Genomic DNA, 26,327 nt, shown 5'->3' with positions numbered 1-26,327 from the left:
AAATGCTGTATGATGCACATACATATATTTGTATATTTTAAATTCCATTCCAAACGAAAAAAAAAACAATCTCTTTCAAGAATACTTGTAGAAAATGGTCATAAACTTTTGTCAATGCAGTTGCAATGGAAGCTTTAAAATTTTATATCTTAAGAACCATTATTCATATGCATGATTTTTCAACAATGATTTCTTTATCATTACAGGGTTGGAGAGGATGGTCCATGGGATCATCAAGAAATAGTAACTCCAAATAATGATACAAAATATTATATGGAAAACTTACTGCCCTTCACATCCTATAGTTTTCGTGTAACCGCAGTAAATGCACGTGGACGCAGTGAACCCAGTCAAGCATCCCATTATATAACAACGTTGCGAGAAGGTATTTCATCTATTTGTGTTTGAGCATACTTCTATTTTTTCATTAATTTTTTTTTTACAATCTTTTACCGCTAAAAAAGCACGTTGTGTATTGATTTCGTTCAGTCTAGGATTAAAAAATTTAATAATTTATTCATTTATGAAATATTATTAATCTGCTTATCAGCATATTCGTATGAATCATGTATAATTTTCTTCACAATAAAACACATACACACATTCAGTTATCTGAAAAAAAATTCAATAGATTTAAAATATACTGATAAATAAAAATATCGCGAAAATTTTGATTTTTATATGAAGAACCATTACAGTAGATTACTTTGTAGCAATATTACTAATTATAATCACCACGTATTGATTGAAACAGTTGAAAACAAATAATCAGCCATAATGGAGTTTTATTGCATGTCTATATGTATTTGAATTTTGCACACTTTTCATCAGAATAAATCAGAATGGCTTTAGCATACCAATAGGATATATTGATAGAATGATGAAAGTATGTTTTAATTTGATGCATACTGAGATGTGAATCGCATTCATTTAGAAAATTTTGTTGAAGATTCAATTACATTTTAAAATTCAATTGATGTGTGATTGATAATTGACGATTCATTGCGAATTTATTGATAGGAAAAAATACATTGCCAAAAAAAAACAATGCGATCATATTTCAATATGATCAATTGATACACGTCGAATATTTAATAAATTCTATAATCATATCAACATTTAATTGCTATTATGAAAGTTGTTTTTAAATGGAATCAAATTTTTATAGAAGTATCTTGATTGTTGTAATTGATAGTGATTAATTACTACATTAAAAATTAATTCATTATTATTAAAATGTAATTATGATACTTATTTGAGCAGTCATAAATCCAGAACAAATTCTTAAGGATGCAATATTCTCTCGTCTTACAGCTTTGAATCATATTTTCGACAGAGAAGCCTAGAAAATAGTTTTTTTGTCACATCACCGCGGAAAGTTCGATTTCCCTTCCCTCTGTCGGTGAACGAAAGTACGACTTTTTCATGCATACGGAAACAAAATTGATTTTTGTGCGCATGCGCCACATTTCTGACGCATGCGTCGTAACACGCATCTGACTCAAACACATGTGCATCGCATCTAACATTGCTCGATTCACGTCCAAACACTTTACGAAAATAAATTTCCAGATTAAATTGTTATTTAGCAATACTTCGTTAATGGACAAAGGGTAGGAAAGTTGAACGCACTGATGAAATTTAACAAAAATATTATGAAAATTATAGGAAATAATTTATTTGAAAATATTGAAATAGTTCAAACAAAGATTCCAAAAAACACAAACTTTTACAGATTAATTTTAATAATTAGATGATAAATAATTCCAATTACAAATAAAAGAATTAACTAAGAACTTAAATTTTCAATGATAATTTAAAATGTTTTTTAACGATAACATGAACACGTGATGAATTAATATTTGAGTTTAATAGCCGCTTATTCATTCTTCACCCTTCGGATTTTTTCCATAATATATATTAATTGTTTCTACTTTATCAATTTTAATATTTATTATAGCTGGTATTTCCTCTTTTATTTTGTTATTATTTTTATCATTATTTTTTTTCTTTAAATCATTTGTTGATTTTATCTGTATAGTTGGTGGTTGGAGTTGATCAGCTTCTGAAATATTTGGATTATGCCCTGATATGTGCGAGTTCTGATTGTGTCCATCTAAGCCATCCACTTGTTCCAATTGCTTAGAAGATCCAATATTTAATGTTGTTTCTTCATTTACTATTTCAAAGTTATGGTCAATATTAGTGGTTTCTTGAAAATCGTGTTCCATTATATTAGAATTGTTATTATTTTTATCTAGAGTTGTTTGTTCTTTTAGTTTTTTATATGTTGGAACATTTTTATAATTTTCTATTGAAATTAAAGGTCTTTTTTGATTATTGCTTGACTTCGTTGTATGACAATTAGTTTCTAATATTGACTTGTTAGTCTGTATTATTGCTGAATCGAGATCTTTTGTTACAGTACAAGATTTTTCTGATTGTGTTATTTTATTAAAAATATTATTTTTGTTGAACAATGAGTGCTCTATATAACCCTCAGCAACTGCACTGGATCTCCATCCACCGTGTTCTTTAATTGTAGTTAAAGTAGCACCAGAATTAGCAAGTAATGTAGCCGATGTCCTTCTAAAGCAATGCCCAGTATATCTATTGGGATCTGGTAGATTTAAATAGCATGCGATGTTTTTCGGTACTTCAGCAATTTTGTTCTTGCCTATAACATTGCGAGTACATTTAAACTTCATGTAAAAAAGGAAAAATCTGTCTGTATCAATGTCTTTTGGTCTCAATGATATATATTGTTTCACTCGATCATAGTAAATTTCTCCTATAATGAACGATCTTGGATAACAATTTTTGGTGTCCTTGATGGTTACTATAAATTGAGTTTTTGTGTCTTGAACATCATTCATTTTAATGTTTGCAATTTCCATGGATCTTAATGCCCCGCATATTCCGAATATCAAAATGACCTGTAATCGACATGAAATTTTAGAATTTTTATAATAAGCTAGAGTGACTTATTTTCCATATTTTATCACAAAACCGATCAAATTTTTAGTGAAAATCGAAGAATTTTACAAACATGACATTTCTATGTTAGCTAATACAAATTCTAATGTATAGTAGATTGTAATAGGTAAATTTTGACAGGTTTTGTATAATTAATAGAGACCAAATTCAATAACTTATAAAATAATTCATAGAATAATTAATAGACATTAGTTTTTTAAATATTAATAAAATTGGATAACTTAGTATTATCAATGAATTAAACTAACCTTCATGCCAAGGTAGATTTCATCAGGAGCACTATTTAGAAATTTTGTCACTTCTTCCAATGTAAGAACTTTTGCTTTTTTGGTGTGGTAACCTTTGGCTTTATTTTTTATAAACATTTTCAATTTCATATATGTATTAATATTGATTCCAAGATAGAGGTTACAAACATTTCTTAGCATGGACCATCGTGACCACAATGAATTTGGTTGTAGAGTTTTGGCCAGTTCATTGAAATATACCAAGAAAGCATTTTCATCTAACGTTTGAATTTTATTCTTATTCTTCCATTCCATGAATTGGTTATAACATCCTATGTACCGATTAGTTGATTTGGCAGGTAATAAGTCGTTGGTTATTTTTTTCGCTTCATTTTCAATATCTAAACACGAACTATCGGAACACGTAGAATCATCAGAATCTTCTGAAGCATTCATTATAAATTGCACAGCTTATTTTATTTTTTATTGAATAAATCACCTAGCGTATTGCACGAAGTGTTTAGACGTGAATCTAGCAATTTTAGACGCGATACCATATGTTTGAGCGAGACTCGAGTTACGACGCATGCGTCAGAAATGTGACGCATGCGCACAAAAATTAATATTTCAATAAATTTTTTTTACCACTTACTGTTATAATTTTCATGAACGAATATAATTAGTCAACTGAGTAACGAACTTTCCGCACAAATGTGACAAAAAATCGTATACGCACCTCAGGAAAAAAGTGGGCTTTTACAGGTCATGCGTTTGCTACTCGAGCCTTCGGCCTTCGGCCGAAGGCTCGAGTAGCAAACGCATGACCTGTAAAAGCCCACTTTCTTCCCACGGTGCGTAATATACTATTTTTATCACTTGATATTTCAGCTATACCAAAAGTTTTGATACTACAAGTTAAGAATCAATATTACTATGTCTTCTTTTATAATTTACGTCTTAATTAAAAATAATCTTTTTCATTTCTGTTTAATAATTAATTACTCAATGACTTATTCATTAAAAAAAGTTTGTGAACAAAATATTAATATTCAATGGCTACAATAAATGTCTGTTAAATTGAAAGAAGTCTCTTCATATGACATGATGGTAAAAGATAAAAATTTGAACTTTAACTACCATTATTGAAAAAATATGATCTATTGAGTCCAATAAGCACACTGAATACCTGAAAGATAGTATGAATGTCCAAAAATACTTTAACAATAACAAATCGAATGAACATTAAAAATTACTGAGGTCAGTTTTTTTCAAATTTGGCTGCTGAAGAAACTTTATTCAATACTTTTAGTGATAAAATATTCTGAATCAACTCAAGAGCTTCAACGGAGAAAAAATTAAGAATGTTCTGTAGAATATTTTAATTCAGGGTGTCTGGCAAAAAAACTGTATCTGAAAGAAATAAATAAGGACTGTCGGAGTGATCACTCCATCCAAGTCCTAGACACGATAAATGTTGCTGCTTGATTTTAAAGAAGGCGCGCACGGTTCTGTATTCACTGAGCTACGTCAAACTTATTAATTTTTTTTTCGTGCTTAATTATTGGATAATGAATATTGAAATCAAATATTAATTGAACAATACAATTCTTGGAATTAAGAATAATTACATATTCCGAAAAACAATTTTTTCATACAATGTTTGTGAAATAGTAACAAAATGATTTATATCATAACTTCTATGCTAATAATGGTACGGGGTTGATTGAGGGTTTAAATAAAAGATCTCGATGAGAGGGAAAAAATCGATATAGTTAAAATCATAATTAGAGCATAAGTAACGCTAAAATTACAGCAAGTTCCCGTTTTACCCCATTTTAAGAGTGAAATAATTTATTTTTCATATGTTTGGTCTGATTTCGTATTTCTACGCATTGAAACGAAGAGAATGAGTGGTCGAACTTGAAAATCGGACAACTTTTATTTTTCAACCCTAAAAAATGGCAAGTGGTACCCCTTTCCATTTTTTTCGACCAAAAAATAAAAGTTCTCCGATTTTCGAGTTTGACCACTCATTCTTTTCCTCTCGATGCGTAGAAATGCGGAATCGGAGCACCGCCCCGAAAAATTTACTTTAACACTCTCAAAATGGGGTAAAACTAGATACACATTAAAAATCATCATCCCCTTGACTTCAAATCCCTATAACTCATGATCGGACGGGCCAGTAACCATTTTTAGGAATGTTTTGAAAACCTTAAAATTTGAGCTATCTAATAATATTTATAGATTTATAGAAAAAAATTTCTTTCACCCTTAAAATCGCAAAAATATAAAAAAAAAATCACATTTTTTTGGGATTTTGCCAAATATTTTAGCGATTTTAGGGCGAAATAAATATTTTAAATGTTTTTCATGGATACATATCTTTAGCTTAGATTCTGAAGTTCTGAAACACGTCTTTATAATCATTATTAGTTAATTTGTATGAGAGTTATAGAAGAAAAAAAATTTTGTTCCTTAAACGTTCCCCATAGTCCCACGTGGAGAACGTCGGGGAACTTCCCCACTTGGGAACATTCGGGGAACTTTTGGGGAACGAATTTTTTTTATACGGGTTAAATAAATATAAATCGGCACAAAAAACTAAATATTTAACAAGCCTAGCAATATTATACTATCAATATCAGTTTTAATAATAAAAATTGAATTTTGTTGTAATTTCAATATTGTAAAAACAACGAATTTTCTGATAGTCAAGTTTTATATATATACATTTTTTTTTTTTGAAAAAACAAAGAGCTACAACTTCTATTGATGAAATACCAAATACCATTTGAGCTAGTAAATATAATGTTTGAATAGATGTGAAAATGAGTGTAATGGACATAAAAATTCATGTAAATATTTGTAATATTTTGATAAAAATCATTATTGATGCTCGATTAATGTTTAGTGAAAATCAAATGTAAAAAAACAATATAAACCTTTTTCTAAAATCTCACTCTCAACATCGACAGTTGACTTCTAAATTAAATTTAAACTTAATAAGAGTTTCTAAAATACACCTGCTTGCCATAAATATTGAAGTATGAAACCAAAATATTCAATAAATCGGCTACTTGGAGTGGGAAATAGTGAATTAAAATGATGCCTCCTTAATTTATAAGTTAAACTTATATATTCTTATATGGCCTGAATAATTTTCAGATTAATAAATATAATTTAATTTATTCTAAAATTTGATGTAAAACAAATTATGGTCTATCTTTATAATTTTCTAAAGTTGAAAGTTGGCACGAGAATCCCGAGCATCTCTAAATTATTATATGATTTCATAAAAATTCTGTGGCACTGCAATGCAAAAGTTTACTTCATGAAAGATTCATAAGTAATTATAACCGGTCAAATCTAAATTGAAAAGACTCAAGATGAAATGCCAAACGAATATTTCTCCTTTTTACTGTGATAATTATGTATCGTTAGAAACTTTGCATTTTTTCCATTTAATTATTTCAGTAATATTACTTTTATTCTCAGCAGTTATAAACAACAATAAAACACTTTTAATTTGTGTCTACTAAAAGAAACTTTATTATTCAGCATCATAATTGATACATTTTACTCATAATTTAAATAATAATCTTAAGTAAGCATTTTATTGTAAAAAATATTTTTAATTCATTCACCTTTTTTTTTAAATATTTATGTTATAACTTATAATAATATAATTATAAAATATATTTTCTACATACAAACAATGTAATAAAGGGAAATTCTCTTCTTAAATTATCTGTTATACTATTGAACAGTCATTCTAAACTTGCTAATACTTTTCACTACATAGTTGATATAGTTGAATCGAAACAACGGGTGGATTTTATTGGAATATCTATAAGATATTTTAAACATTTAAAATTCTTCGTTTCAATAGTGTAAAGCATCGGATCAATATGAGCATGAGGTTTCCTTTTCGAGTATTCCAAGTGGCTCCGTGACAATGGATTATTGATAATCAACTTAAACCTTAGAACATTTTTGACAATCACTTTAATTTATAAAAAAATACACTTATTTAATAATAGCATAATTTTATTTTCATAAATTTTCAATAGATAATTTTAAGTAGTTTGTTTGTTGTGAATTATTATAATTTTAATTTATTAAAATAAAAATACAATTCATGGCATCAGTAAAAATAAATTGGTAACAAAAATATTTTTTAACCATTTTTGATAATTCGTTTATGTGTAAATACTTTTTGAGCATCGAATACAGAAAACAATTGAAAAATAGTAAACATTCACGGTTATGAGAATACCACTGTTTGAATTTAAAGTAAAACTGCACTTTAGTAAATATTTACTATTTTGAAATAGTCTTTACTGTTTTACTTTTAGTGAGTAGATAACGCACTTAGTTATTAATTTGAAACGTTCCAGACTCATTTATAATAAATAAATAAAGTCATTTAAAAAACATCGCAATTTAACTTGGCATTAAAATAATGTAATTGCACCATTCATCTTTCTACAATTTTCTTTATGACTTGCTTTCTATGATGTTTTATCAAATTTATTTAACAAATTATCTTTTCCATCATTGGGTAAATATGTAACACATAAATCAACTTCTTAATATAAATATGTCCTCTCTCAATTACTGCATAAACTCTTTCAATAATATTTCATCAAATTACCTGAAACAACCTTTAAAATATTAAAGTTAGTTTTACTAATATTTTACAACTTATCTATGTCAACTACACAGAGAGAAGTATCGCATAAAAAATATCCTGTCATTTGGTGGAATCTTGGTATACTGTTCAAAAAAAGGAAAATTTTCTTTAATATTAATGATATTTTTGCTCTTTAGTTATATAAAAAATTTTTAATCTCTGACAAACTTAAAATCCCTGAGTTTACGATACGATAACTTTTATCATTTTTTCAAATGGGTGGAATTAAAATCTATTATGATAAGTATTAATTATTATTATACTTATGATAATAAGTTTTAATTCCACCCTGTATAATTAATAACTGATTATTATAATGTTCAGATAATAATTGATTAATAATTAACTAGACAGGGACAAAAACATAAAACTCAAAATTAACAGATGTATTTCCACTCGGATAAACAATGATTTGTGCTATTTTTAAATATCATAAATGTCATTTGCCATATACCAGAATTAAAATAAAATACACATCAAAAAAATGTACAAAATATATCTTAAACTAACGATAAATTTTTCTACATTTGAAAAGGAATTAAAAATAACTACAAGGGAGGTAAAAACATTCGCATATGGCAATTTAACATCAAACGTATGCACATAAATAATAACGTGTCAACCGACAAAAAACTTCTTTCATTTCTCATGGATTCAGTATTATGAGATTCTTACGCTATTACACTTTTTCCTTGGAAATTAATTAATAAAAAAATTTTACATATGAAAAATGTTTAAAATAATTTTAAAAGAAATTTCGTAAAAAAGTTTTAAATTTTTTTATTTAAAATGTTTTAGTTATATTGAGAGATAACAATCAAAGTTTATAATGTAAATATACAGTACACTTGTAAGTGTATAGAAAAAAAATTGTTCAATTTTATATTAAATCGACACAAAAGAGTTTTTTACAATTTTATGAACGTTATAACTTCATTGATTATTTTTTTAAAAATAATTACCTCCATAACAATAAAAATCATGAATGCAGTTTTATATGAAAGAGGAAATTAAACCTTTTATAAAACTTGGAAAATATCGATCGAGATTGAAACTAAATGGCGTTTCATTAAAGAACCGAACATTCATTTAATTTAGTTGGATAATCTTGCATTAGAAGTCATGTAAAGAGAGTACCTGGGTCTTCGACGACGAGAACACGGTGCATATAACAAAACCCATTTCCTCTTCGCCAATATTGACACATTGTCTATTCGTACATTGGTGATTGTATGTGCATGTATGTGTCTGTATAAAGTGCAAACATACGTCAAAAGGATACAGATAATAGGAAACAGTTCGAATTATAGTATAGCATTACTTAAAGCATGTTTAAATAACTATTACACATTTATATATGAATGTATCTCTTTTAATTATTTTTTTTCAATTGATCCTTTACTATTATTGCTTACACAACTTATCAATCTCTTATCTACAAATATAAAAACTCATTGATATTTCATCAATTTATACATAAAGTGAAAATTCCATTTTCACAGTTTGTTTAATTATTTCATAAATCCAAATTTCACAAAATATATTGTACTAATATAATTTATACCAAAAATATACGTAACATTGGAACTGTGAGGACTTTTATATAAATTATTAATCGAATCACTTTGTAATTAAATTCAATTTATTATAAAAATATTTAAAACTTCTTTTCATTTATAAAAGAATAAAAATCTATTTTTACTCTGTCTATAAATAAATATTAATTTTTTTTATTTTATTTTATACGTAAGAAGTAATAATTTAATTTTTTTTAAGTACTATAAAACTATAGAAATAATAACGTATGAAATTATTTTAAAAAAAACTAAAATCTCAAGTTCATTAAATTGATCAGCACATATGTCAGTTTATTTTTCTAACAGGTACAATTTGAATTGATATTTATTTATTGTTAGGTCGCCATATAAATGATAAATCGATGACAATTTTTAAATAAATTCTTTAAATCAGAACCAAAACAATTCTATACAAACACTTTTAATTGTTCGCTCGATAAGTGGAGACGTGCAGTTGATTGACGGCGCTTATGTTATTCATAAATAAATATTATAAATTAAAAACATTTAGTTTAATTCATTTCGTTGTAATTGCTCATTATTTACTAAGCTAAGCTAATAAATTTTTTTATAAACGAACAATTGTCAATTGTCAATCATCCAAATATAAATATTGTACGATATGTTATTTTCACTAATATTATAAGATCATAAGCTCTTTTTTTTATTTATTAAGGCTAATTGAGACTAAAAAACACGGATTATTTAAGTCTGTTGTTCTAAAATTACATCTCTATACAACTTGTTTAATGTCATGTCAATAATTTTACACTAACAATGAGTGAAATTAAAATACAAGTGTCCATTATTACACGTCATCACTTTATTGAAAAACATCAAGTACAACTTCATAATAGGTGATTGTTATTTAAAGCTATTAGAATATCTACATGAAAAATGTGTCAACAAAAAAAGTAATTCATTTTGGAGAATTTTCATCTCAATTTTTTATGAATTTAATAATTACTACTTTATTTTTAAGTTTATTTATCAATATTTTTTTAGTGCATTCCAAAAATATTTTATGATGACACCTTTTTTCTTAAAGTGAACTTGAAATTTTGTCTTTAAAAATTTTCAAAAAATAAAAGTATTATAATTAAAAATCACCGAGAGAATCTAGAAAAAATTAAATAAAGCACTCAGTACGAAGTAATTTTAATACCTATAAAAAATACTTTACTGATAGTATAGAAATTAATTCAAAAATAATTTGTTAAAATAGTAATAAAGTGGCAATGAATAAATATTCCACTAATTGAAGTTACTGTATCTTTATTTGCCGTGTTAAAGTAACATATTATTAGACTGATTTAAAAGTTCATTATGAAAATTAAATTAACAATTCTTCCACTAATTTATTGATAAACAAAATACACGAATTAAAGGTGAAAATTACATACACGTTATTCTTCTCCTATACATAGATGAGTATTCTCTATTAATTTATAAGCAATAATTCTTTGGACATGTAGATATTCAAAGCCCTGAAATATTTATCAAGCTCAACTACCATGTAGGAATGTACATGGTAATTGAGGGTTAATCGAATAACTGTCATAAATTAACAATAAATTAGATAGTAATGATAATAACACAGCTAATATGTTTTAAAAAATAGCTCCATCTGGTAAACCCACAATTGTTTCGGCTCAAAACGTATCTGCAACAGCCATTCTAATTACGTGGAAACCACCTAGTCTAGATACATTGAATGGTGAATTTCTCGGTTACCGTATTTCCTATAAACCTCGGCTAAAAGGAAGCAACATCAAAGAGATTTACATACGCAATCGAAAAATTGAGGTAAGCTGTAAAACCAATATCCATTACTATTTTTCTATGATGTGAATGCCACAACGATTAACTTGAATTTTTTATTTTATTTTTAGAAACACATTATTCAAAATTTGGAAACTTATACGCAATATATCGTTTGGTTACAAGTGTTTAATCCTGAAGGTACAGGGCCTAACACTTCTGTAACAGTGATGACAGATGAAGGAGGTAAGTTTATTCATGCTAATGTCATTTTTACATTAATAACCGAGTGTAAATAGACTTCACTAATTAACTCGTCGTCCATCGCGTCCTGAGCGTTGTGTTGCATTTTTTTAATTACTTTATAATGGAGCAAAACACAATTTTGTGTAAATGTAATCCGTACTTCGTATGTTGTTTTATTTAGAAATCTAATTTTTACAGACATTTTTTTTGTAAAAATTAAATATTTAATTTTTTGTAGAATGTTATTCTAAAAAAGCCACATTAAGTTGCTCATAGGTCTTAAAATGAGTACAGTAGTTATTTTTTGGAACATAGTTTCTATACCAAACAGATAAAATGTTTTACAAACATCATAACGAATAATACTTATAGCGTTTTTAATTTATCAATATGTGGCAATGCTGTAAAGTAATTACAATTATTATAGAATACTATTGCAATGTAACCAATCCAGATTCAAATTTTCACGCGATTAATGAAGGGTTAATGAGATTTACATAAAATTAATTTTCATGAAACAAATCAAATTTACATTTATTATTTGTGGTACTGATATGCATATTGTTTTCGAAATATAATATATATATATCAATTTTCAAATAATTAAAACAAACTTTTGATAATCAATACTTCTTTATCATTAGTGTTAGTTACGGATGATGAAATGATATGATACATTGGAAATCAAATAAAAATACTCATTAACTCAGTGAAATTCCACTGTACTAGTCAATCGTGTTTTTGCTTGAAAAATTTCCGAACAAGCTACGCGTCAATACAAGGGTAGTGACCTCGAGGTGAACTGGAGGTCATCAACTAGGATAGTAAATGATAGATATATATATGTGCAAGATTTCTGCTTTACTTTCAGCTGTTAAGGTAGAATTCTTGTCAAGAAGAATGATTTTAATTACCGATCAATGATAATATTCACAGCCGGTAATCTAGAACTGTCATAAATGAATCGTCGGTAAAGCAGAATAAAATCCTCAATAAATTATTTTTTTCAAATAAAAGCCTTCATAAAAAAATCTGATTGTACGTCAAATATAAAATACAGTACACCAATATGAAAAGTATTTTCATTTATTACTATTATGAATTCATAATAATGATGTTAATCTTTTTTATTTACAAAATAATGTGAATAGAACAGAAGGAAACCTCTTGAGTCTTGTTGAGTTTCCACCTGACATTCAAAAGAAAGCATTATAATCAATGGCAGCTGCACTAAGCATTAGAAAAGTAGACGGCCTCGAGATGTACAGATTGAGCGCAGGTGCAACACATAGGATAGAAAGCGAGAATATGTAAAAGGTATGATATTATGTGGAAAGAGGTGGTGTTTGGCTCTTGACATCAATGCTACAGCCCTGAACATGAGGTTTGTTCTCGAGACTCTCTATACAGTATATACAGTATGCATACTGGTCATCCAGTTAAACAGGCTCAACTAAGTTCGACCATCCCAACTCTCACGACCAGCCTCATTGTTCTGAGTGGTATGGGTTTGCTACTCGGTTAGCCTGGGTTAGTTCATGACAAGACAACAGCGTGTGGAGTAGAGTGAATGTATGAAAGCAACAAAGAACGCATTTTCGTACTTGTACGTCATATCTGAGAAGTGCATTGTTGTTAAAAATATGACTATGTGAGAAAATACTGACATTTTGGTTATTTCTGTCAAAAAGGAAAGTGTCCCGTCACACGTGAATTAGATTGAAAGTGTGTACGTACTGTATATGTACATTTCAAAATGGAAATGCAATATTGGACCACGACCTACAGTGCACTTTTATCAAATTTTGAAATCTAAAAGTAAATTAGCTTGTCGAATACGTTGCTAGGGCGTCGTTGAAGTCCTTCTTCAAGTGCGATCGAACATCGTTTCGACAGTATACAGTCTGACAGCTCCATGTAGGCGCGTGTACCTCTTTTAAAGTGTTTAGTTGTATGCGCTAGCGCATGTATATAATTGTAAAGTCTGTGAGTCCAGTGTGCGCTAATCTACATTTGTGTGTGGCTTTGTGCGCCGGTCGATTGCCACAGCCGGAGCTCGGATGCTCCTTGCTTCAAGGGGGAAAAGCATCGAAGCATAGCATCAGTGTATCCGCACATGTTTGTATAGAAAAAAATAAAGATATGTGTATCTCAACATGAAAAACTTTTTGTGCATAAATAGATTCATGGGAATCGTAAAATTAAAATTGTTTTAATTAAGTAGTCTTTATACATGTGAGGCTAGTGACTTCAGTTTGAGTGGATGACTAATTCATGTCTCTTCTTCATTTATGAATCAGTCCTTGGATCTATTCAGTGAGCTAATAAAAGTGGAGGGCTTCAACTGTTACAATCCTACACGTGTGATGTGTAAAAATTAAACATCTATCATTTATTCATAAAAGTTGACTTTCAAATAAATGCAATACTTTTTATACACTATAAATTATTCATTGGAATATTTGCAAAATGATTCTCATTATTATCAATACAAAAGTTAGCAGTGTTGTTTAATCCATGACAGAAGAATTTTTTATATTTATTATTTATTTACTGCTATAGTATGCTAACGGAAACAAGCAATAGCACATATATACATATATACAATAATAATAACATAGAATACGAATGTGCTTAAATTTCAAGAAATGAGTGATAATTTCAGCAAATAGAAATATTGATATTAGAAAATAAATCAAGAGAAGAGCAAGCGCAGTTGCCATACATAATGAAAATATCTAGTACACTTGGTAAAGTAGTTAAAATAATGAGAACAGGAAGTGGTCAAGGATATTAAAATACAAATCTATGAAATGCAATTGACATTATGCTCCAAAAAAAATTTGATAATAATAACATTATTATTTGAATTATTTAACCAAATTTTTTGGTTAAATCCACAGCAGCATTTATTGAATTAACGCGTTCCACATACAAAAGTGGAAAAATAAAGGCTTATTTTATTACATAGAAAAGTGAAACCCGTTGAGGTATGTTACGGATATCCTATTGATAGAATAAACGTCGAAGACTTTGAATTGACTTGAAGAAATATTTTTTTTACCACCCTCAAGATTGTCATCAAACTTTCAAAGAAGAAAATTAGCGACCGTTAGAAAAAATGTTACGGCATCCTGAATGGTAAAGGGAAGTAAGAAATTATTTTTAGGCAAACAACGAATTTGGTTCTAACGTTTAGTCGCAGCTGCTGTAAACTATAAAGAAGGCGACTAAAATGTCGGGACCAATGATAGCCCGAGGTTCTCAACCAATCATTTCTATAACGTCAACATTTTTAATATTATTCTCAATTATCTCAATTGTCGCAACTCAAACAGAGAATTATGAAACTCAAATGAGCCCTGATGATGATTCAGGAGGTAATAAATTTTAAATGTTATCATAATATTATACTAATTCTACATGAAATCATTAAGTAATTATACATTAATATAATTATTAAAGCATTAATCACTTGGTATATAAATAAACAGTTCTTATATAGATTATAATAATGTTACAGCCTATCTGTACTACAATGATTTAAATTTAAAAACACTGCTTATGATATGAAAGATGAAAGCGGTTGAGCACCGAATAAAATCAATACAGGAATATTACAGCCCAGTCTCCCTATTTTAATTCATAATTAAAAAATAGTTATCATAAGATAAATTTAAATTTATTATTGTTTTATTTTAATTAACGAATTTAATTAAAAAAACAATTAATTTCTAAAAAACTTACTACAACTCATATTTAATCATTTTTTTAACGACTACATAAATGTAAGAATTATTATTAATGTTGCCAACAAAGTAAATACTCTAATTGATATTAATTTTCAAATTTACAAATAACTATTTTCTTCAGATATTTCTGATTTTTTTATCAGACAATTAGATAAATAGATATGCATATCAAAAGCAGATCATTTATTCTAACAATAGAAAAAATGTTGATTTATAAATCAAATAACCAGTTTTTATAGACTTGCAAAGTTAAGTTTTTAGAGACATTGGGCGTTAGTCTTGCTTGAGTATGATTTATATTGACAAAGTTTAAACTTCCTCAATATTGTTATAAAATCATTTACAATCTAGGTGTATATATAAATAGTGATTTAAAAAGCAATTTTAGTCTGTTACGAAAAACTTTAAAAATACGCTGAAAATCAACAACGATGAAAACAGAAGTAAATTGAAATATTTCCATTTTTATTCATTTTGTCAAAAGTATGTCAATATTAATTCAATGAATCAACTTATATTTTTGCTTATAAATGCAAACAAAATACTTTTCAGCTATATTAATTACTATTTTTAAACAAAATTAATATAAAAACACACAAATTATATTTTTATGTGTTTAAAGTTAAATAATAGTATATCTTAATATACATAACTATCAATTATCTATTTAGATTAAATTCTGATAAACTACCAATTTCACTCAGCTCATAAATGCTTACTTAAAGTCCTAATAAACAGTAGTCGTTTATTTAATATAACAACGTTACTCTATAAAGATTAATTATAGTTTATCATCACAGAGTATCAATGACTTTTGAAGTTTTAAATTTATCTCTGATAAGAAAAGATTAAAATATTAAATATCCTTAATAAATTCAATAAAGAGTAATTTGATTATCATGAGTACTTATTATAGATAAAAAAATTGTTTCATTGAAGCGTGACAATAGATAATGTATTAGAAAGCTACTTCATTATATGTATGAGATTTCATACTGTAAGCTAAAATATTTTCGAAATATTTATCATTTAATTATATCATTAAGCTTTAAGTACAACTTATTTGAAATTCAATTTTTATCGAAAAAACTTGTCAGTAAACGACTGACTTTAATTTTCATTGGCACATTTCATTATATAAGTTTCCAATTATATAATATTACCTATGGTAGTTTTAATTATAATTAATATTAGTTAATTAATGCGTAAAGAATTTTGAATTATTAATGTTAACGAATACTTGGGTTTAATCATAGTTTCATTTTTCTTATCCATTAAATTCCATTTTTTGTTCTTATATAATAAGTTATTTTAAGTAGATAAATAGAGTTAATATAAAAAGAATAATTATAAAACATATATTAATCAGTTGATTACAAAAAAAGAAGAAATCTTAAGATACACAAAATCGAAAGCGTAGCTAATTTATTCGTTATTAATAATTTTATCTTAGTCATTTTGATAATTGTTTTTTTCTTAAATTATTAGACTGCATTTTTTTCACTTTGTATCTAGTCTAATTATATTTGAAAAGTAGAACTCAAGTAAAATAAAATGCTCTAAATGTTCGTATCTTGAATTTAACTCGTCACAACATTTAAATTAAATTAATTTATATTATTAAATTTTTAGATATATGTTTAAAAAATTCATTTTTATTATTTTCTAGTTCCAAGTACACCCTTGAGATTAACTGCTCACGGAACAAATTCAACGTCAATAGAGTTATCATGGTCAGAACCAAAGCATAAGAATGGGCATATCCTTGGATATCGTGTTTTTTATATGCATTCAAATTTTACTGAGGTAAAAACATTAAAAGAGATCAATGAAACAACAGAATTCGTCTTGGATGAACTAAGTAAGTATTTGATGAAAAATTTATATCAGAGATAAATATTTTTTATATTCAATATTAATGCAGACTATTATTTTAAAACCAGTTTTGTATGAATTATTTGTTTTTAAATTATGTTGACTATAGCGAAAAATCTTATTATTTCCAAGTCTCGTATATTTTAAAATGCAAGTAGATATAATACATGGTCGTTAGTAACATTACCAATGCGTGCAACATACTAAGGCTACGTCATTGCTTCTGTTAAGAAATCATTAAAACATCATTGTTTCTTTTTTAAAATAGCAAGCAGTAGCTAAAAAGAAGCTTATCTTAATTATAATAATAAAATATTTTATTTATATTTCAGAACCAATGACTGAATATAAAATTTGGGTAAAGGCATTTACATGGAAGAATGAAGGAGAACCTTCTGAACCTATTATTCAAAAGACTGATGTTGCGGGTCCAAGTGCCCCTGTAATTTTTAATCTCACTTGCCAAGCTCATGATGCAATATATGTCTATTGGGCACGCCCGAAAATTTTTTGGAACTCTATTGATTACTATTATGTAAAATATCGAAATGATATGCTCAATAAATATAATGAAATCGAAATTCCTGCTACTGAAGAACATCTTCATAGTGGCGTAAGTACTTTTATATTAAATTTTCTATTTCATAAGAGTCTAATTATAAATTATCAATTGAAAGATTTATGAAATATGAATATGTGCTAGTCAATTCTTAGAACAATCAATGCAAGTAAAGTGAATTCTAAAGATTAATGGAATGTTTCATTCACTACATGAACGTATAAAATTATTCAAATACTCAAATACCGTTCATAAATCTAACAAGTCAATAAGTTAATGCACTTAATTTATTGATAATGAATGCCAATATTTTCTATAGTTTTTAATTAAAATAATAATGAATTAACTTTTTGCAGACTACCTTTTATTTATGATGAATATATTATTGCATTATTGATTAAAAAATTAACCTATTTATGACTAAAAAACTTGATTCAATAATGATTAAATGAAAAAAGCTTTAAATCAGTTTTCGATAAATAATTAATACGTTATTATTGATTTCAGATCACCATACCAAATCTCACAATAAACACTATGTACGAAGTAATGGTGTGTGCAGGAACTAATAGCACTATTAATCCACACACCGTTGTCAGAGGTGATTGCAGTCCACCAAAAACCCAACGCGTTGCTCGTAATTGTGATAAAACACCTCCTCTAATGCGTCGAAGTACCGATGAACTGAGTCCAGTCGTTATTGCTACAATGATATGTGGCTGTTTTGTTGTAATGCTGGCTATTACAGCTTTAATTTTATGGAGGTGAGAACATATTGTATCAAGTCTATTCTTAACTTGGAAAATGATATTATCTACTATGAAACTCTTTAAATAATCGTTCACTTTATGATACATGAACCAACCTATAGCAACTTATAAAAACAGACAATGTAGTGATAAAATCCCTTTCTTCTTCTTTATATTATCTCTAAGATAACGACCACAACTGATAAGAAATCAACACGCTTATTTCTTGAACATTTGTCTAGTAACTGCTTAGTTTATCTTGAGCTTGAAATCCGTGATGAACGTCACGTTTTATTTTCATTATTTTGAATACAAATCAAACTAATTTTAATCATTAATTCATCTCGTCTATTACAAGTTACTATGGAGAATATATCGAGAAAAATTTCGTAAGAATTCTATTCACATAAAAAGTCATTTTTAAAATAAATTATTTCAATGATACACAAATATAAAAACAAATCAGCAGACATTTTCATTTATTGAATAATATAAATTCTATTGGACGAAGTTCACAATGTTATTTATGGTGGAAAAGTTTATAGTAAAAAATGTATTTAATGTTACTCATTGACTTCATTTTTTCTTTCATTTTATTATAACTTTTTGATTATTTACAATTGGATCATTAAAATGACAAATCCATAATATATAGAATGAATATTCGATGAAAGATAAAATATCGGATATGATAAAACGTCTTTATCAAGATTAACATTCATGACGAGAATTGTTTAAAAACAAAGAAATTTATATTATTGAAACGTATATTGTACCATTTATTATTAAAATTTTTATTGAACTTGATGAATTAAATATTGATGTAACATTAAGATGAAATTCAATAATACGAAATTTCTGTCTGTATAACGAATATATATATAGAATACCTCAATAACTTTTTAGAGTCGTAAAGTTGACTAGGTTTCAGTAAATGAGATTAGAAAAAAAAGAAAGAACATAAGTGATTATTATCGTGTTGACTTAGAAATACTTTTCACCAAATATAAATTGAGTTACATAAATGAATGATTCACAATCATAACTAATTTAAAAATAACAGTGAAATTTTTTTCGAAATTCAACTTTACTATTCTCTTTATTTAATGATTACTTTAATTATATTGATAAATATAAATAGAATATTATTATTAATGTGAAAAAATTGAGTTAAATTTTTAAAAAAATTGTAAAATCAAAATATACATTCTAATAAAGCCGCCTTATAGGCGTGTTTTTAGAAAATGCTTTCAAACAACGTACTGTTTTTTGGATTATCCACCAAGAAATGTATCATCACATCAGGAATGGGAAAATAGTAAACAAGACGGTGAAAGGACGGCAGTTCCAGTATCTCAATACGTTCAACATGTAGCATCACTTCATGCAGATGGTGACATTGGATTTAGCAAAGAATTCGAACTATTTCCAAAAGAAACTGAACTTTATATTGCTGACAACTCTAAATCTGCAGAAAACCAATCGAAAAATCGTTATGGGAACATTATAGCATGTAAGTCATAATTAAATCACTTATAAATTATCTATTTAATTAATGACAACAAGCAATAATTCTTATTATTTCATTACAGATGATCATTCTCGTGTTCGATTGCTTCCTTGTAGCGGAAGTCCTTCAAATAAAGGTCAGGATTACATAAATGCTAATTATATTGACGGATGGCAACGATCACGTGCATATATTGGTACCCAAGGGCCATTACCATCAACAATCGATAGTTTTTGGCGAATGGTTTGGGAGCAACGTGTATCAATTATTGTAATGATCACCAATCTCGTAGAACGTGGTCGACCGAAATGCGATATGTATTGGCCTAAAGAAGGTTCCGAGACTTATGGTCACGTTCAAGTGACTTTAGTTAAAGAAGACGTAATGGCTACTTACACTATTCGAACACTTCATATCCGCCACATGAAAGTTAAAAAGAAGAAAAACGGTTCTAACGTTGGCGAACGAACGGTCTATCAATATCATTATACTGGATGGCCTGATCATGGTGTTCCTGACCATCCTTTACCTGTATTAAGCTTCATTAGAAAATCATCAAGTGCTAATCCCCCATCTGCTGGGCCTATTATTGTTCATTGCAGTGCTGGTGTAGGCCGCACGGGTGCCTACATTGTCATCGATGCAATGTTGAAGCAAGCGAAAAGTAAAAATGAAATAAATGTTTTTGGATTTTTGAAACATATACGTACACAACGATATTCACTAGTCCAAACTGAAGAGCAATATATTTTTATTCATGATGCTCTCCAAGAAGCTATTGAAAGTGGGGAAACAAATATTCCAGCTGACAATTTATTACAACATGTTCAAGAGATGCTTTCTCTATCGAATTCACGAATAGATCCATGGAACAACATTGAAGCTCAATATAAACTCGTAACATCATGGAAACCAAAAGACTTTAATTTTGTGTCAGCTGGAAAATCGTTTAATGCTCATAAAAATCGTAATCCGGAAATAGTACCGATTGAAAATGCTCGTGTGCATCTAACACCAAAAGCTGGTATTGATGGTAGTGATTATATCAATGCTACATGGTTTTCTGGGTTCCATCGGAATCGGGAATTTATTTTAACGCAACATCCGTTAAAAAATACAATAAAAGAATTTTGGCAAATGCTTTGGGATCACAATGCTAAAACAATAGTGATGTTAACTCAATGTGATGATATAGATTATCCTGAATTTTGGCCTAGTGAAGGCGAAGAGCTCATGACAGATAATTTCCGGGTACATTTATGTGGAATCAAAAAAACTGTTAACGGCGTGGTTCTGAGGGAAGTTGTCATAAGATCGCTTCAAGATGACTATGAGTTAAATGCTCGTATCGTTCAAGGACCAGTAAATCAAAATGGCCTTTGGCCTCATAATGACAATCCTAAAGTATTTGTTAATATGATTCAAGACTTCTACAAGGAATACCAAAATGGACCCATTGTTGTTATGGATAGGTAAGCCGTAATAAATTTTTTAAAAATCATTATTCTCCTTACATGAATTATAATTAATTATATTCAAAAAATTATAATGAATTTTAGATATGGTGGTATTGAAGCAGCATTATTTATTCTACTCACAACATTGATGAAACAACTCGACTTTGAAAAAAGTGCTGATATTTACATGTTTTCTAAATTATTATACATGAAAAGGCCTGGAATTTTTCGATCCAAGGTAATGAAATATTCTAATTAATTTCAATTTGTTTTATATTGTAAAATGAAAAATTTGCATGTAACTTCATATAACTCTTTTTTATTGACAGGATGATTATGTATTGATATACAAATGTTTGGAATCTGTACTAACATCGAAAGTACGTGTTGAACCAGATCTTTACATCATGACGAATGGTCACGTAAATTGTTCTAGTGATTCAAATAATATGATAACACCAGTTCCTCCAGTAGAACACATTTCAACAAATTACCCAATGAAAAATGTTGGCATTCACGAATATACTGCTGTAGAAATGCCCATGGAATATGCAACAGACTATGCCAATCCTAATCATCTTAGCCATATTAATGATCGAGGTTGTTCTACAATCGACGGATGTACCGAGTTTAGTGATCACCATATACTAACTGATTCTGCGGGCCTACCACTTCGTAATCCAAATTACATCAATCATCCTGGCGTAGCTATTGACCCCAATGGATATATTACAAATGGAAATATGCGAATACCGCCTGAAGGAATGGAGTCAACTTGTACAATTATTCCTCAATGATGGAGGCATTCTGCGTCTTACGCTGAAAATACATTATCGGATACTTTGTTGGAACATACTACCAATAACTTATACACTGCCCCAACTAATTGCAATTCATTTGCTTACAGTTGGCATGGGTATTATACCACAATGCGAGTGACGCATAAAAAAAATGTCTCTATACCGGGTCAGTCTCGCTTTGATTTTGGCGAGTGCATTTAAATTATTTTATTTATTTTTAATAAGAAAATTAGGAAGACTTTAGTGATAATTATTTATAAATGTGTTATTTCAACTGTAAAAAGGTAAAAAGCATCTATTACCATATTATGTTTGGATGTAAACATGTCAAAGATAAGTCATTGGAATCGGAGAATTTAATAATATACATTAAATCCATCCATTAGTAATTTTCGACAACAGAATGAAAACTTGCATGATTAACAAAGGTAACTATGCTTTATTTGTAAATAATTTATGGACCATCTATGTAATCCAGTTGCCAAAGAATTAGTAAATTTATTAAATTTTCAAATCATACGATAATTATTACGCTAATGATAATATTAATAATATAGATCCATAGAAAGCTGTAAATAGGCGTGTATAATATTGAAATTCAGTTCTTCATAAATTATTGTATAATTTTCGTGCCAGTGCTTTCATTCATATAATAATTCCGTACAGATATTCTATTTCGAATCTGGATTAAATATAATCAGTTACAAATTGTAAAATATAATTGATTAAAATATCGTATAACGAACCAAAATACGATAGTTAATTGTTAGAAAAGTAAACGAAACAACAGTTCATCATTTATAAAAATCAATAAAAGAAAAGAAATCCTAATTACAACTGATTTAGTACAATTTTTAAAATTACACAATAAACAATCAAGTTTTATTTTCAATAGAAAATTCTAAAGAAAGTATATTCCACAATTAAGTCTATTAATTAATTAATATACCACTTAGTTTACTCAATTTTTTTTAATGATTATAAATAGGATTTAATTTCTCATATTTTTTTATACTAAAATGAAGTTGAATATATGAATAATTGAATATTACATATAGAAAATAAGACAAATTTTTTAATCTGATTTACTAAAAATTTTTTAATATACTTTATATACGTATATCTTAAAATTAGTAATACATGTCATTCACAAATAGCCTATAAAATGGCATCTTTAAAGACTGATGAAAAATATTCACTTTGCGTAAAACAGAGAGTAAATAAACACACATTAGACATTGTGTTATTAAAAAAAATACTGATAAAAGATACTGGGTATTGCAATTTGTATATGTGTGTAATACTACGCATTTAAAATCAACGAGTAATAGAAAAACTATCTGTCCAAACATTGTATGTATTTCGTACTCAACGTGTGAGTAAGAAGAATATTTTCTTTGTTAAACAAAATTAATTTAATTGAATATAGTGTCGTTAATGTACCCATAATACTTCTCGATATTAGTGAAGTGAAAAGTTAAAAATTGTTGTGCATGAGTTACAATCGATTGTAATCGATTGTTTTGTTGAATGTATACTAATAATCGTTGATATATTAGAAAATATATAGTATAGTATATATTATTAAATAAGATAAGTAAAAAAAATAATCTTTCTGCCTATGCATTCGAATGCTTGTACCATAATGTCATATAATAAATCTAATAAAGTATTCGAATAGTTTATTCGAATCAATGTTGAAATATAAAAATTAGAAATATGTAATTCTATTTAATTTTAGACTGTCAAAGTTATCCGTAACATGTTGCAGATCAAACGATGTATACTTTATTACTTACATGTTACAAACCAAAATTGTTATGCTGTCAGAGTATGGTAACGAATGAGTGTTTTGTCAATCGTTAGTCAACTACATTCTTAATCGTCCATAAACACTTTTTAAATTAATTTATGTAGATCAACCATTTATTTTTTATCAACATAATATGTTTTATCAAATTTTTAGAGTCTTTAAAAATATTGCTTTGTAAAGATATAGTAAAAACATGGCATTTACTATGAGTTACTTATGATCGATGATTATTCAAATTTATGCAACGTAGCATGGACGTTAAGATGATTTATTCTGTTTTCCCTGGTGAAGAGACTACAAATATGCTGCGGCAGGTTCCGGAGTGAGAATGACGCTTGAATAAAAAAGCGTAAGGTGAAATAAGCCAATAGCAAATAGAAAAGTTTATCTTTTCCTTACAAAAATATTAAAGTTTATTTGTTCAATCACAAATGGCAATTATCAGGAATGTTACAGTAATTATTACCAACACAATAACACTTTAGATCCCGTATTATCATTTTGCAATATTTTTTGTTCATATTCTTAGATGATTACTCATAAATATTAACAATTTTAATAAACAATCATGTTATAAAATACATAGTACATGAATTGATGAGCAGAATATAAATGAATAGAACTTTATTAAGTAATAAAAGTAATGATGTTGTGGATGTTGAAAGGACAAAAGTGATTGCTATAATTTAAAGTATGGCATGTGCCAAGAATTTTATAGAAGCTCTGAAAACTTTCCATATTAATATATCAAACGCTGTAGATTTACATGATCATGCATACACAATTATAATCTATGTATACAGATGTATATAACTATTAATTTTAAGATGATAAGAATAGATGTGAATAGCAGTAAAATATATTAGATTCTAGTCAGCATACTGCCTATAGAATGGCACATGCTTGCACCATATATTTACACACTGACATCATGATAAGAATAATCATAATTATAGTAATATTACTGTTAACATTAAATAATTATTAAAAAATGTAGGATATAAGACTGATGATCGAAAAATATGTGATTAAAATATTTGAGAATATTAAATCTATAATACTCAATCAAATACAGTGGAATATCTAGATTTCGTTTCATTACATACATAATCTATAAAAATATCCAAAATGATGTTTGATGCACAAATATACCTTTTTAACAGTTTTACGTTTGATATTATCGTAGGAATAAAATTTTACGTGTCCTGCATTTTTTTAATAAATCATTTTGAAGCAATAAACAGATACATCTTTGTTAAACAAATCTTATTTTATTGTATTTATAATTACTCAATCCTTAGTTTATGTTTTTACATTGAAATGATAAAAAAGTATGCTAAATGTGATGATACAATGAATGATTAATTCTCAAGAATTTATTATGGAAAATAAAAAAGATCTCGTCAAGTAACAAGAATTATCAAAATCCAGTAAAAAATTAATATTGTAATATATGCAGGATAAATAACAGAAATAAAAAATTGGAAAATATTCCCAAAACCATTATCAAATTATTGTATACTACTTTGCTAAAAAACAATCACTATATATTTGTCAATCTGTTTAATAGTTTTTTTATTTATATTTAAGATATTGCTGATTATATTTAAAAATAATACTTTTTTTACTGTCTCCTAAATATTGTATTACATCTAAAAGGAATGTTTGATAGACCAATATTACCATTTAAGCTATCTAATATAATTGCACAATAAATCAAATTACTGATACAGATGATTAAATTAATTGATTGATGAGAATGATTGCAAAGTTTTTTTAAAATTTTTAATAATAATAAAAGACATAAAAAAAGTTTCTATTTATAACGTTTGATTGAAAATTACATGTGCCATTTTTTATCTAAATACAATTACTTACCCAATAAGATCTACTTATCAATGATTATTATATTTCTATAATATAGTAGTAAAATAATTTATTGATTATAAATGAATATTACCGACTTTCTAGTTTTACGTATTTGCATGGAGAAAGACAAACATAAAAATGACAGATCATAATTGAGTAAATGTAATAAATGAACATATAATCATAAAAAGCTACAAAGTAATTAGAAAAATTAAGAATGGTTTAACTTACACTGATGTTGTGAACAGTGATAGGCCAAATATTATTAAAATAATGTGTTTGACGTGTCATTAAGATCGGAATGTAATTCGTTCGTAGCATCTTCATTATTCCCAACAGTTATTGTAAATAACCATTGTAAATATTTTTAGATTATATAAGTCGTAAAATATAAGTATCTTAAAATTTAACTGATGTAATAACACAAAGAATATAATGA

The 26,327-nt window shown here is 27.4% G+C and overlaps 2 protein-coding genes across 5 annotated transcripts; one reads left to right on the top strand and one right to left on the bottom strand.

Moving 5' to 3' along the window:
- Nucleotides 1-225: 225 nt before the first annotated feature.
- On the top strand, nt 226-26,327 carry Ptp99A (Protein tyrosine phosphatase 99A). 3 transcript variants are annotated; one of them, XM_035092642.1, is made up of 10 exons: nt 226-385; nt 11,119-11,303; nt 11,390-11,504; nt 16,926-17,117; nt 17,464-17,744; nt 18,198-18,454; nt 19,681-19,952; nt 20,032-21,421; nt 21,509-21,644; nt 21,736-26,327. In XM_035092642.1, exons 1-10 carry the CDS (start codon nt 274-276, stop codon nt 22,201-22,203), a joined length of 3,408 nt encoding a protein of 1,135 aa, XP_034948533.1. In that variant the 5' UTR covers nt 226-273; the 3' UTR covers nt 22,204-26,327. The 3 variants fall into 3 exon arrangements, with proteins under 3 accessions (XP_034948533.1, XP_034948532.1, XP_034948534.1); XM_035092641.1 differs by having other exon boundaries at nt 19,669-19,952; XM_035092643.1 differs by lacking the exons at nt 226-385; nt 11,119-11,303; nt 11,390-11,504 and adding an exon at nt 12,941-14,884 and having other exon boundaries at nt 19,669-19,952.
- On the bottom strand, nt 1,656-3,959 carry LOC118072628 (uncharacterized). 2 transcript variants are annotated; one of them, XM_035092644.1, is made up of 4 exons: nt 3,877-3,959; nt 3,707-3,723; nt 3,246-3,435; nt 1,656-2,936 (listed from the first exon to the last, which is right to left on the bottom strand). In XM_035092644.1, exons 1-4 carry the CDS (start codon nt 3,889-3,891, stop codon nt 1,884-1,886), a joined length of 1,275 nt encoding a protein of 424 aa, XP_034948535.1. In that variant the 5' UTR covers nt 3,892-3,959; the 3' UTR covers nt 1,656-1,883. The 2 variants fall into 2 exon arrangements, with proteins under 2 accessions (XP_034948535.1, XP_034948537.1); XM_035092646.1 differs by having other exon boundaries at nt 1,720-2,936; nt 3,707-3,756; nt 3,877-3,952.

This window comes from Chelonus insularis, unplaced genomic scaffold (genome assembly GCF_013357705.1).
Source record: "Chelonus insularis isolate UGA/USDA-ARS -01 unplaced genomic scaffold, ASM1335770v1 contig_94_pilon, whole genome shotgun sequence".
Classification (NCBI taxonomy): Eukaryota; Metazoa; Arthropoda; class Insecta; order Hymenoptera; family Braconidae; genus Chelonus; species Chelonus insularis.
The sequence above is the reverse complement of the archived record's forward strand: the minus strand, read 5'-3'. Positions and strand labels throughout refer to the sequence as shown.